Source organism: Chanodichthys erythropterus, chromosome 11 (assembly GCF_024489055.1).
Source record: "Chanodichthys erythropterus isolate Z2021 chromosome 11, ASM2448905v1, whole genome shotgun sequence".
NCBI classification, from domain to species: Eukaryota; Metazoa; Chordata; class Actinopteri; order Cypriniformes; family Xenocyprididae; genus Chanodichthys; species Chanodichthys erythropterus.
In genome coordinates, this window is record NC_090231.1 from 18,448,318 (window position 1) to 18,461,948 (window position 13,631).

General features: G+C 37.3%; 2 protein-coding genes across 2 annotated transcripts; both read right to left on the reverse strand.

Moving 5' to 3' along the window:
* Nucleotides 1-524: 524 nt before the first annotated feature.
* Nucleotides 525-6,505, reverse strand: rps4x (ribosomal protein S4 X-linked). The gene is made up of 7 exons (XM_067401921.1): nucleotides 6,448-6,505; nucleotides 5,896-5,973; nucleotides 5,435-5,615; nucleotides 2,326-2,423; nucleotides 2,046-2,217; nucleotides 1,798-1,955; nucleotides 525-674 (listed from the first exon to the last, which is right to left on the reverse strand). The coding sequence occupies exons 1-7, from the start codon at nucleotides 6,448-6,450 to the stop codon at nucleotides 573-575; spliced, it is 792 nt and encodes a 263-aa protein (XP_067258022.1). The 5' UTR covers nucleotides 6,451-6,505; the 3' UTR covers nucleotides 525-572.
* Nucleotides 6,506-8,685: 2,180 nt separating this feature from the next.
* On the reverse strand, nucleotides 8,686-12,000 carry cited1 (Cbp/p300-interacting transactivator, with Glu/Asp-rich carboxy-terminal domain, 1). The gene is made up of 2 exons (XM_067400668.1): nucleotides 11,779-12,000; nucleotides 8,686-10,275 (listed from the first exon to the last, which is right to left on the reverse strand). The coding sequence occupies exon 2, from the start codon at nucleotides 10,233-10,235 to the stop codon at nucleotides 9,804-9,806; it is 432 nt and encodes a 143-aa protein (XP_067256769.1). The 5' UTR covers nucleotides 10,236-10,275; nucleotides 11,779-12,000; the 3' UTR covers nucleotides 8,686-9,803.
* Nucleotides 12,001-13,631: the final 1,631 nt, after the last annotated feature.

A 13,631-nucleotide genomic window follows, 5' to 3' on the forward strand; every position in this document is an offset into this window, starting at 1 on the left:
TCTTTATATACACATTTTTATTTTCAATACTTTGTACTTCAAAATAAACTTCTAAATGTCTTTTCAAGCAGTATGCAACACTTCAAATCTTACTACCAAATTATATGTAATATCTAATTAATATAATTTACACTGGGGAGATTCTCATCAAGTAATTGAGGCACAAGTAACTGAACAATGAATGGGATATGCACTTGGCTTTGACACTGAATTTAGTGTGCATTAATGGCCCTGAGCTTTGGAATTTATCAGACCTGGGACAGCCTAGCAGAAATCCTGTAAAAACTGGCCAAGGGGCCATAAGAATTCTAAAAATGATCTAAAATCAATACAATAATATTTGTACAAGATAACTAAATAGAAAAGAATATGAAGATTTGAAGATTTTATTGAAAAATATTAATTCTGTAAGACAGGGGGCCATAGAGTCAAAAAGGGTCAAGAACCATTGCTGTAGGCCATACACTTATAATCTATGTAATAATAATAATAATAATAATAATAAATAAAGACATGATTCACTGTTGTAAATAATTTTTTATTTTGAAATCAAGTGTGCTAGTCCAGTTGACTTAGCTGCTGCTCTGTTTGGCAGCCAATCTCTTGTCTCTCTCCTCAGCAATGGTCAGGCGGATACCCTTTCCACGTGGCAGGGAAATCCATGGCTTGTTGCCCTGATGACAGAAACAGTATTAGTACAATAAACATGTAATACTGCAGCAAGATGCGTTTAAATCCACAAAACTGCTTAGAAACAAAACAAAAAAACCTCTTGGCGCATTATGAATGGTAATGTTTTTCAGGGATCATGTGTGTACTACTAACAAACTTCAAGATTATCATGTGCAGTGTTGGGGGGTAACTCAAGAAAGAGTTACATAATCAGATTGCTTTTTTCCAAGTAACATTTACTTAAAAAAAAAAAAAAAAAAAAAAACACTAAAAATTATCCGAGTTACATTTTAAAACAAGTGGTGAAAGTTTTTGTTTTTTAACACCTCTCCTGCCCTCATGTTGAGAGAAATCGGGAGTGAGGTGCAGAGGAGTTGTGTGCGCTGTGAAAACATGATGCCTATTGTAGTTCTAGACTAAATGTGTCCATGCATTTACTCATCTCACTTGCACAAATCCAGATTCACTATTCATCAATAAAAACAGTGAAATGCAAACTTGGAATATTATGCAAATCTGCAATAATTAAACGTTAAATACAAATATACTTGATGTATTTAAATCTCACTTTATCAACCAATGTCTTTGTTGCTGACATTTGATGATCCAATTTAACCACACCAATAAGCAAACAGCTTGAGATGAATGTCACATTTCATTTTTTTGTTTTTACTGCTGAAGAAAGAGCGCTGGACATTTCTTCTGCTTCAATCCAGAATAGCAGCACAGCCAAAAGGTTTGTTTGCATTAGTTGTACAGGTGTACATTTGCATTCCACTTTTACCATAAAATGGCCTTTATGTTTGCCCAAAATAGAACTTGTCATTATATAAAAAAATAACAATAAAAAGCAGTCACAAAAGTAACACCACATTACTTTCCATTAAAAAGTAACCATGTAATTTGTTACTTTAGGGGGTAACGCAATATTGTAACATGTTACTTTTAAAATTAACTTTCCCCAACATCATGTGACACAATGTCACATGTAGAAATGTATGCAGAAAGTCACAAGTCTTCATTTTGATCAGTACAGCACATACTAAGCCCAGTCAGCTGCTTGCTAACAGCTTAATCATCCCATTTTAAACAACGCACAGCAAACTTTCTGAATCCTGTGCTCACCTTGCCAATGACAAAAATGTTGGTGAGCCTGGTGGCAAAGCTGTTCCCAGTGCTGTCTTTAACATGCACCACATCAAAAGAGCCAGGATGCTTCTCTCTATTGGTGATCACACCAATACGCCCCAAGTTAGCACCTCCGGTCACCATGCACATGTTGCCTATTTACACAGAAAAAAGAAAATATGGGCAACCCAAATACCAAAACAAAAGGACAAAGACTTAAAGTTGAATATCATTTGCTCACCAACCTGTTTCAAACTTGATGAAATCTGTAATTTTGCCTGTGTCCAGGTCAATACGGATGGTGTCGTTGACCTTGATAAGAGGATCAGGGTAACGGATGGTGCGGGCATCATGGGTCACCAGATGTGGGATTCCCTTTGTGCCAATGAGGATTTTCCTCACCTTGCACAATTTGTACTACAACAGGACAACAGCATTAGCTCAAAAGATCTCTCAAAAAGAATAAATGAAGTGACAAGATCATGTTAATTTGATTTATGTAATATACAAGGACATTAAGCTCACCTTGGCCTCCTCATTTGTGATGCGGTGAACTGTAAAACGTCCCTTGACATCATAGATCAGCCTGAAGTTCTCTCCGGTCTTCTCAATGCTGACCACATCTGAAAGAACGGCAGCACAACAAATTTTATTAACACATGACCATCAGATTGTCAACTCAGCTTATGTTTTAAAACAACATTCTGATAAACAACCTGCCGCATCACTTGAGCTGGAAAATCAGTCACAGCAGATTAATATCCTGTTGGCACTTACTAGGCAAGTATGAGTGCACAGTGGAAACGCTATGTGAAGGAGTGTGTTATAACAACACTGAGGGATTAGTCACTCGATGTGACATTCGCAGTTCAACCATCTGGTAAGCTACAGCTCACATACTCAATTGTGAGTGCCTTGTCTTATTGTATAATTGAATGCAATAAAATAAGCAGCCAACTATATGACTGATATTTCCGGAAAATATAAATTAGTTGTGTGGCCTAGTGAATCACCTCACATACACTACAGTGCCAGATTGTGGCTGCATGATAAAGCACATTTCTAATCACAATGAGATGAATTTGGTGAAAAAGAACTGGAGTTCTCAACTCTGGCCCTAGAGGGCCACTTTCCTGCAGTTCACCGCCAACCTTTATTAAACTCACCTACCTGCAGCTTTCTAGTAATCTTGAATACCGTGATTATTTTATTCAGGCGTGTTTGATTAGCTAAACTCTGCAGGAAAGAGGACTTCAGGAGTTGAGATCCCCTGACCAACATATTGGGTTCAACATCCTAAACACTGACTAACCTCTGCCCAATGCCCAAATACTGAGAATGCCTAAATAGCTGCATAGGTTTCTAGCTGAAATTGTGCAATCAACAGGTTTTTGAAAGTTCAAAAACATTAAAAACTCAAGCTAAAGAGCAACAAAGGCGTTTGTGTAGCATTTCAGGATTATGCATCTGGGACACTTGAGCATTGGGAATATTAAAGTAGTAGAAGCCTTGAATAGCACATTTAGACATCACTAATTAAAGTTCACAGTATTTCATGCAAAATTATTTTTGAATATTTAAGCTCTAAAAAGGTAGCTTACAAAAGTTCAGTTATTTGGACTGTGGCACCCTGGCACAATCAGTTTCATAGTGAACCTAAAATATTTTTATACTTCTCAGTCAGAGCACCAAATTTGTACATCAGTGGATTTTTAACAATTTAAAATAGCCCAATTCCATGGGAAAAAACCTCAAACTTGGCAACACTTGGGACTTGGAAATGCAACATGCAGCTATTACACTTTACACATAGGGATGTGTATGGGTACTCGCATACCGGTACTCAAACGTGACAGCAACGATCGATCATGACAGGTCTGATTGGTTAGGGTTAGGACAGCATGCCGTCCAGGCTGGCAAAAGTGTGAAACTATAAATTTGAAAGTGCAGAGTGATGCCTTGAACCACTTTATCATGAAATACAGTTAAGTGCCAGATGTGCAGCAGCAATCTGCCATATGCATAATGACTGAGAACACTTTAGCATATTGTGAATTCTTTGTGCTATGGTTGCCCGTGTTTCAGCGTGTTGTTACGGGAAGAGCACATCCACAACAAGATTAACACTTTCTGGCTAGTAACTTGGTTCAGGTTTACTTGCGTCTTTTTGTGCAGATACAAGTTGTAATTCTATACTTATATTGTGCATCTGGGACATCTGATTAATCATAGAGGATGCATATCATATAGAACAGACTGTAGTTTATTGGTATTCTTTCACTCTTCAATTTCACCTAATTTCAGTTATTCCTTTTAGAAGTTTCTTTTTCGAACACATAGATTAGGGCTGCACGATATATCGCATGAGATTGTCACGCGCAATTCATCAATAAAGCCGGTTCCCTGATTACCGCTAAATCTCCATCACCTGCTTTCAAATGCAGTGGCATTTAATAGACAGAGCCGTAGTTCAATGAAAAGCCACGCAATATCGCGTTCATATCGCAGATGAATCGCCTTCGATAATGAACGCGATATTGCGTGGCTTTTCAGTGATCTACGGCTATGTCTATTAAATGCCGCTCCATTTGAAAGCAGGTGATGGAGATTTAACGGTAATCAGGGAACCGGCTTTACTGACGAAATGCGCGTGACAATCTCATGCGATATATCGTGCAGCCCTAACATAGATGCATTATTGATATAGCAGTGTTATTTTTCTAGTCATACATGAATATTTTGACAATTTCATGTCATTTTTATTGGTCAACATTTTTCATAAGCATTTTAAATTTAAATATTTATATTGCCATGACGGAGATGCCCAGCCCCTGCACACGCCCCACCACAGAATCTATCAATATTTGAAATGAAAACTGACAAATGCCCATCCCCATTTCTCCATTTGCATAATTTCCAAATTTACTTGGTACCAATAATTGGAGCATTTCACTGGATTTGTACTACAACGTTCATAATCCTGTTGAAACAGAAACTTAAAGGTTTCCCTGCAGCAAGATTTAAGGTTTAACACTTGAAAGTGAAGGAAAAGTGTAATTTACTATAACGTAAAATTACTAAATACTTTTATTTTACAGTTTAGTTGTATTACAACAATATTTTTTGGTCTTACAGGTTGCTTCCAATCAATTTGAAGGTCAAGGTTCATTAAGATCATTAATTTTTCCCAGGCAAATGTCTAAAGATTCTAAAATTAAGATGCATTCCTGAGAAATTGATTTAAGTGAAGGGAGTTTGATTAAAACTATAATAGTCAACATTTGAAGTGGATCAAAGCTTTCACCAAACTTAGTTCTTAGGACACCTTTGATTAACTTTTTTGATCCACTTCAATGTTGACTACTGTAGAACAAATCTGCCAACGGGCTCAGAAAAATCAACTTAAGGTAGTGGGAAGCGAGATTTGTTGAAGCAAACTCACAATTTTGTTAATTTTTTTTAGGACTTTAACATTTGCATCTCAAGTAAATATATAAATTTAAAGATTTTTAAGGTCTTAAGTTGTGTAGGGGTGAATTAAGACTTTAAGACCTACAGTAACCCTGAGGTGGTGTATAGATGACTAAAATAGCAGTTCAGTGAAGGTATCCAAACAGAGTGCAGCAGAACTCACCCATGAATCCAGTGGGGTAGGTGACATCAGTGCGGACCTTGCCATCGATTTTGATGAACCTCTGCATGCAGATCTTCTTGACCTCATCTCCGGTCAGAGCGTACTTGAGGCGGTTCCTCAGGAAGATGATGAGGGGCAGGCACTCCCTCAGTTTGTGGGGACCGGTGGAAGGACGAGGAGCCTATATAAACCAAAACAAATTCAACCCACATCCACTTGAATTAGTATGTATGCGTCACAGATCTTATTTAGTACCATATGAAAATACAGATTATTATTGTTACCAGTAATATCTCAATTGCATGACACATTGAAATGAAACTGGTCACGTATGTCCAACGTGAACTTAATATTCATCTGATGCGAGTACAGTATATCATTTTAAACATTCTACATTTCTCTGTATGTAAAACTGTAACAAAAGCAGTGAGTGCATCTTGATGAAAGCAAGCATAACTTACAAATACTCCGGTGAGTTTGTCCAGCATCCAGTGTTTAGGAGCTGCGACGCGCTTCAGATGCTTCTTCGGTCCTCGGGCCTGAAAAAGAACAGAAACAATTCAATCAACACAAAAAGAAAATCAGTTCATACATCAATGCATGACATTGTCCTGCAATATGGACACAAACTCGGTCAGGCGAGGCCTATAGAGTCCTTCCTGCTATTTAAAAACGTAAACCGTGCTGTTTAAAAAGTGTAAGCTTACTGTAAACTTCACTTTCTATTGATTAAAATAATATTAAACCAGTAAAAATGTGTATATAAATGGCATTTCTCCATCATGTAACAGCGAAATCCCCTCTACCGCTAAAGAGAGACCGCGGTTGAGCCAAGCATTTTCCGTTTACCTTTTAAACATTACATCTGCTTTTTATCATGACAATTTGTGTGTTGTTCATTGTACACGGGGTAAAAGAGCAGTAATTGGAACACAAATGGAAAACTTTGCTCTTCTAAAGCGTTGATGATTGTGGATTATTTTGGACGGGTCTCGCTACAGAAATGCACTCACCATGTTGGAGTCTGGGGAAAAGGACCAGCGACTTCCTGTCAGCGGAAGATAAGCTGAACTACCGGTGCCGAAGAAGGACAGTCGGAGCTTCTGCTAGAAGCTGTACGAGCGTGTGCCATCAAGTGGGGAGGTCTGTGATCACACTCTAAACACAGCATTTTTACTGAGAAGTGCAGATGTTTTTGTTTTATCTTGAGCCTTTATCGAATCGAGTTTGTATGTTTCTTCATGTAGCCTATAGCTACTGCCTCATTACTGTTACGCACAGTGTCATGAAAGTATTTCTACTTCCTATTGTATTGAATAAAAAAAATCAGCTACATTTGTAGAGACGTTCAGTTCATAATATGCTTTTATCACAACTGAGTGTAACTAATTTGGCTGCTTTGGATTCTGGTGCTATTCATAACAAACTGGAAATTTATTAGGAAAATACAGCTGTAACTTTATTTCCCCCTTTCTCTAATCAAAATATTTCCCAATGTTTGGGAATATTATTTTAATTTGTAACTTTTTCTGTGTGTATTTTTAATATCCCTTTGACCAAGAAAAGCCAGTTCCTTGAATTTACATGATTGACATTATCCTATAGGATTATCAGTGGGTTTGATCATTTGTGATGTTTTATAGTAGGATTTCACATTTCCTAAAGGGTTAGTTCACCCAAAAATTAAAATAATGTAATTTATTACCCACCCTCAAATCCGATGGCTCAGCGAGGCCTCCATTGAGAGCAAAGCTCTCTTAATGTTATAAAGCGACGAGAATACTTTTTGTACGCCAAAAAAACTAAATAATGACTTCATTCAACAATATCTATATGGGCCGATTTCAAAACACTGCTTCAGAGCTTTACGAATCGAATCAGTGAATCGTGATCACGTGATTTCAGCAGTTTAACCGTTTGATAGGAGATCCGAATCACTGATTCGACACAAAAGATTCATAAAGCTCAGAAGCTTCATGAAGCAGTGTTTTGAAATCGGCCGATATAGATATTGTTGAATAAAGTCATTATTTAGTTTTTTTGGCGCACAAAAAGTATTATCGTCGCTTTATAATATTAATATTGAACCACTGAACTCACATGAACTGTTTCAAATATGTTTTTAGTACATTTATGGACCATGAGAGTTTGAATGGCTTTGCTCTCAATAGAGGCCTCACTGAGCCATCAGATTTCATCAACAATATTTTAATTTGTGTTCCGAAGATGAACGAAGGTCTTACAGGTGTAGAACGACATGAGGGTGAGTAATGAATGACATTATTTGCATTTTTGGGTGAACTTACTCTTTAATCTAAAACATTGCATCTAGAGAAAAACAGTGTTAGTAAGCCCATTTAAAACTTTATATTTTAATTGTTCAAGAAACAAGTGCTTGAAAATTCCAGGATGTGAATCAGGGCCACTGTGTTATTAGATAAATGATAGTCATCCACTGATCACTAAACAATGAATGCCTTAAAGGGATAGTTCACCAAAAATGAAAATTCTCTCAGCATTTACTCACCTTCAAGTTGTTTCACGTTCCAAGAATTTTCTTTCTTCTGCTGAACACAAAAGAAGTAGTATGCTTTTCCATACAATGGAAGTCAATGGGGCCCATCAACTGTTTGGTTGCAAAATATCTTTTGTGTTCAGCAGAAGAAACAAATTCATACAGGTTTGGAACAACTTGAGGGTGAGTAAATGACAGAATTTTCATTTTTGGTTGAACTATCCCTTTGTGCCGTTTTCCCTCTCGTTCAATAATGCTGTTTTTTTATTTGTCCTTGTCCTTTTGCTTTATAAATGCTTTTCATTTAATTTTATTTATTCCTTTTTTTTTTTTTTTTTGCATTTCTTCATGAGTAGTGCGCTTCATACGCAAAGATATGGCTATCAAATGTAGTAATAAATTCAACAAACTTGTGTGAAGATGTTTCTACATTTAGCTAAAGTTTGGTGTATTTATTGCGCTGGCCACTAGATGCCAGTACTAACCAGTTAGTGATCTTCACTGTGTGAGCTGTGTGATAATGTGAGTTTAGCTTTGCTAAACATGCTTATATTCCAGACAATCTGAGCTCAGTTGTTACCAATGTGCATTTTAAATATTGTCTTAATTAAATACTTAGCACTTGTTTCTTAATTCATCCTAAATCATTAAGCAGTGTGATTTCTTTTTGCCTGTTAAATGTGTAATTCAGTTAAAAGTGTTTTTATTGGAAAGAAAAAGACAAAGTGTTGTGCTTTGTTACTTTATTTTCTCACAAAAAAAAAAAAAAACAGAAAAAGTACACACTTTTAAATATAGGTAATAACTCTCTTATGTAGAAAAATAAATGGATGAAAGAAAAGTGCTAAACGAAAAATCTTTGATTAAGTTTCAGTAAGTCACAAATTTCACAAACAGTAAAATGACTATCTGACAGAAAATTCTCTTTCAATGTGTAACCAAATGCATTTTAAGCATGCATGCTAACAAAAATGTCTAACATATTTGTGGATTTTGGACAAGGCCTGCATATATCTACATTACAATTAACTTATTTTATTTATATAGCCTACAAGACAAAAAAAAAAAAAAATTAACTGTATAAGTAAATTTAGAGGGGGAAAAAAGTAGGCAATACATTTTTTGGATGAACATTGATAAGTGCATAAACCAATCATCTCTAGACAAAAATATAAATATAAGGCTATCACACCATGCAGGCTGACTTGTGGGGTAAACAGACACGTCTCATTAATATATTTAACCATGGAAAACCTTTGGCCAGGTTGAGTTCCTCTGTGACCAGCGAGGCTTGCGATGACACGGCTTCTCAAGGGAATCTCACGAATGATAGAGGGGCTCAGCTGAGCGCACCAGTTTCACGATCACCTTCCATTACACACATGTAATACCATCCCACTGTTTGTCTGGATAGGGTCGGAACAAGTTAGAACAATAGGCAGCCAGGCAAAAGTAGCCTTTGTTCTCTATAAATCATGTATGCTGTATATCTCCCCTCCTCCAACCTCACATTGAGGTGACTTTTCAAATCCTTTCCACATATCACGATGTGGCTTTTATAAGGGTGTGAATGAGCTTTGGAAATATAGATGTCCCTAAGGCTGCGGAAAACATCTTAAGGATGGCCGTTTTGGTAAGCCTGCTCAGTCCTCTGACTTTAGAACACTTCTCCACAGAAAAGACTACATAGAGTCTCACAAACAGAGGTCTCGAGCAAACCTACATCAGTCTGCAAATAACAGCTCTTGACAGTTCAAATCTGACAGTTAAACACTCTTTTTATAGGCAAATTTAATTGCCATTCATTTGACACTTTGATTTTAAAGACAGGAGATTTGGTAGCAACCAAGAGGGTCAGCAGCCAGCCGGCACGTCTGCGATGAAGTCAAACTCGTTCTGACCCAGCCATAGCTCTGGAAGCTCATTGGCACGGTCTAAACCCAGCTCCACCACTAGCGACATCAGAACTTCCTCATCGACCGGATCAGAATCAATGATCCCAGGTGTCTGTGCCGCCCCAGGAGTGGCAATCTGTCCCGTGCCCAGCATGGTGGCTCCGTACCCTCGGCCGGGTCCGGTTGTAGCTGCAGAGGATAGATTTTGATAGTGACTGTTGAGTTTCTGGAGCTGCATGGAGGCTATGAGGTGCTGGCCCGACTGCAGGCAGAAAGGTTGGGGCTTTCCCAACACGGGGGAGCTGGGATGGAGAGAAGCAGAAGCAAACTGAGGGCTCGTCTTGCCTGAACCAGAGTAGTGCAGGAGGGAGAGAGAGTCGCGGTCCTTCATAGTGGCACTAGAACACAGCAGGCTCTTTAGATGGACACACCTGAAGGAAAAGATGACAACAACATGAACATTTCTTAAAATGTAGAAAGTACGTTAGAAAGACCGTTATACAGGTTTGGGACGACTGCTGGAAAACACTACACGACTTTTAAAATATGAGCAGATTTTAACATATTCCAGAATAAACCTGGACATCATACAATATATACCAAAGTTTCCCAAATTGAGGTTCATGAGGGAACTGCAAGGGGCTCGTGGATTGATGAAAAGCTAATAGCAGCAAACAAAAGCAGCCTGAAATGATGATGAATTTTGGGTGAACTATGCCTTTAACTGAGATCACAAGGCAAGAGTTTATCAATGGCTCAGAAGGGCAGCAAGTCATATGACTTTCCAAGACCATTTGTAGAGATGAGCCATTCATAATCCGCTCAGACGTGGGGTTAATTATGGAGTACGTTACGGCGTCCTGTGACTCTATATCCTCATGCGTCTCACATGTGCTCTTACACACGGAGGTCAAGTAATGAGGCACTTAATCATATGTGCTGCTCCGCTCTCCTCAATCCCCACTTAAAGCCATTCTTTTGAGGGAAGGCATAATTGCTGAAAGCTGGCATGCAGCTGCAATGGACCTCCAGCAATGAGTAACACACAGGCTCATCTCAGCGCCCCTCCCAGACATTGACAGCTGTAGGGCATTCATCTCCACATCTTTGTGTTTAGCTCATTGTATTCATTATTCATGGCCTGGAAGCAGTCACATACAACACGGTGAAGCCTACAACTTAATTAGACCAAGACAAATGTAAAACCGAACATTGCGGTTATCTGATAGAAGCCAAACTTCAATATTTGACTATAGGATTGTTTAGCATATCCTGTGAGAAAGCCTCATAAAAAGAGTTGATCTAGCTACATAACATTACTTTAAAAGTTGTCAAAAAAAAAAAAAGTATAATACTAATATATATATATATATATATATATAACCATTACTTATATTGATATTAAGTAATGGTTATATTTATAACCATACAATATCAATATAACAATAAAAAAATATAACCATACAATATCAATCTTATGTCACAATCTGTCTAGTGAACTAGATAACTACTATCAATAGCCAATGAGATCAGTGGTGTCAGTTAAACTGTCAATTATGACACACACAAGATTATAACATTAGTTGATCACATTCACCTCACTGATCTAAACAAGCTGGATTACAACCAGTTACTGGCTTAGACCAAGAATTTGTTGCGTAATAAATGTCCATATTTAGTATTCATTAACGGATGTGGAAAATATAGATAATATTATAAACAAAAATGATAAAAGCTAAATTTATCAACATATTCCAGAATATTTATTAGGCTAACTCGTGTACGTTCATCATTTAAACAGTAAAAATGGAAGATAATTTAAAAGTTGTTTAAAATCAGGCTATTGGAATGTGTGCAACTTGCAGAATGAAAATATATAAATAGAGTGCTAAATAAATCATTTCTTAATTTTCTGTATTTATTTAATAACTTACCTTTATATGAGTAAATGTCAACTTGCGTTCGAGGTGCTAATCCAGTACGAATTTTTATGTATAGGCTATATTTAAAAAAAAAAAAAAAAGTCTATATGCGTAAACTTAATACTGCATGAAAATAAAGCTGTTGAAAAAAGGTACTGCTGTATTTGGCAAGAACAGATCCGAAGTCGACGCTGGACGTGAAGTTTGAGAAATGTTTCCAGTCCTGCTGCAGGAGAGAACCCTCAATGAACTGTTACTGAATCAAAGGCATTAGCCTAAATACACACACTCGACGCTCTCAAGAGGGATCCGAGTCCGCGCACAAACATGGGATGGAGCGACTGCGGAACCGGACTGAGAAAAGACGACGAAGGGTCAAGTATGCGCCAATAATTTACAAGTTACAGCATTTGATTGATTAATTTAAACGAAATTAATATTTTTCACCCTCATGTTGTTCCAAAACCAGATTTTCTTCACTCTACTGGCACCAAAAAGTAAACAAAATCCGTTACTGCACATGTTGTTGAAGCTTTGCTGTTAAGAATAGGCCTGTTTATTTGTATTAACATAATGATATTTTTTTTAAATGTCAAAATATGCTTCAGAGGCTTCATGGAAACACGATAATGTGTTTCATATGACATCGAAGTCTGGAGTAGCCATCGTTTACACAGTACAAATTAATATGGGCTCCGTGTGCCAGAGTGGAATATTTTCCGTGTTTTCTATTCAGCCTGTTAAAGTGCGCGGACGGGGCAGATGCTCACTCGCTATTCACACACCTCAATCACTGTTGCCATAATAGCTCACTTAATTATCACAGACACACCACAGGCAGTAATAAAACAACGTCGGTAAGACAATTAACCCTGAGTTGTAACGGTATTTTAAACAAAATATGGATATCAGACCATAAATTGTTTGTTTTTTCCCTTCAAAGTAAAGTACTTCATGATAATTTCCCCTAGCAAAATACTGCTGGAAAATGTGAACGGACAAAATGAGATCTTGTCACATCTGTCATTCTTCACAGAATCAGAAATTAAATTGAACAGCGTTAAAACCTGTTCCGACCGAAACCAATGCACGTGAGCTACTCGTCTCGGTATTGACGAGAGATGAGAAGCAGCCAAACGGCTTCCTTCTTTTCCGTTTTAACGGGTTTAAAGACCGCATCTGTCGTCATTCATGAAGACACTTCACATGTAGATTAGGAGGGAAGTGACGGGTAAAGGAGCAGGGATTTGCTCTGCTCCTGTGGGAAACGTTATGCAAATGAAGACAAACGGTTTTGACATGCCCTTTGTTTGTCACAACTCAAGAACTAATGTCATAAAGGCCATTTTGTAAGGAGTAATGGGTCACACACTCCTCAAGTAGGCCTACTTCATTTTGGTCCAGTGCTGACACAAAATCTGTATGAATCTGTTTGTGATTAATGGAGTGAATAGAAGATCAGACTGAGTGAAAGGTTGAACACGTCGACAGATGAACACTTTGCATAAAATTCGTTGGGATGTCAAACATACAACTAGATGAGCAGGTGTCAGTATGAACATCAAACTGTCCAGGCACCATCAACAACCTAAACTTATTTTAGGCAGTCATGGCTCAATGGCAAATAAAGTGCCTGAGATGACTTCAACACATTTTTCAAGGCTACACATAGTTTTTCAGATATTAATATTTTAAAACAATACTGGTAAATTTATAAGGAATAATTAAAAAAAATTTTTTTTAAGACTTATGAAATTTAATTCAGAAATTGAAAACATTCATAGATGGTATAATCCAGTCATTTTGTGTATGCACTGCATTTTTAATGCATTTGAATAACCTAAAAATTAAATGAAATAAAAAAA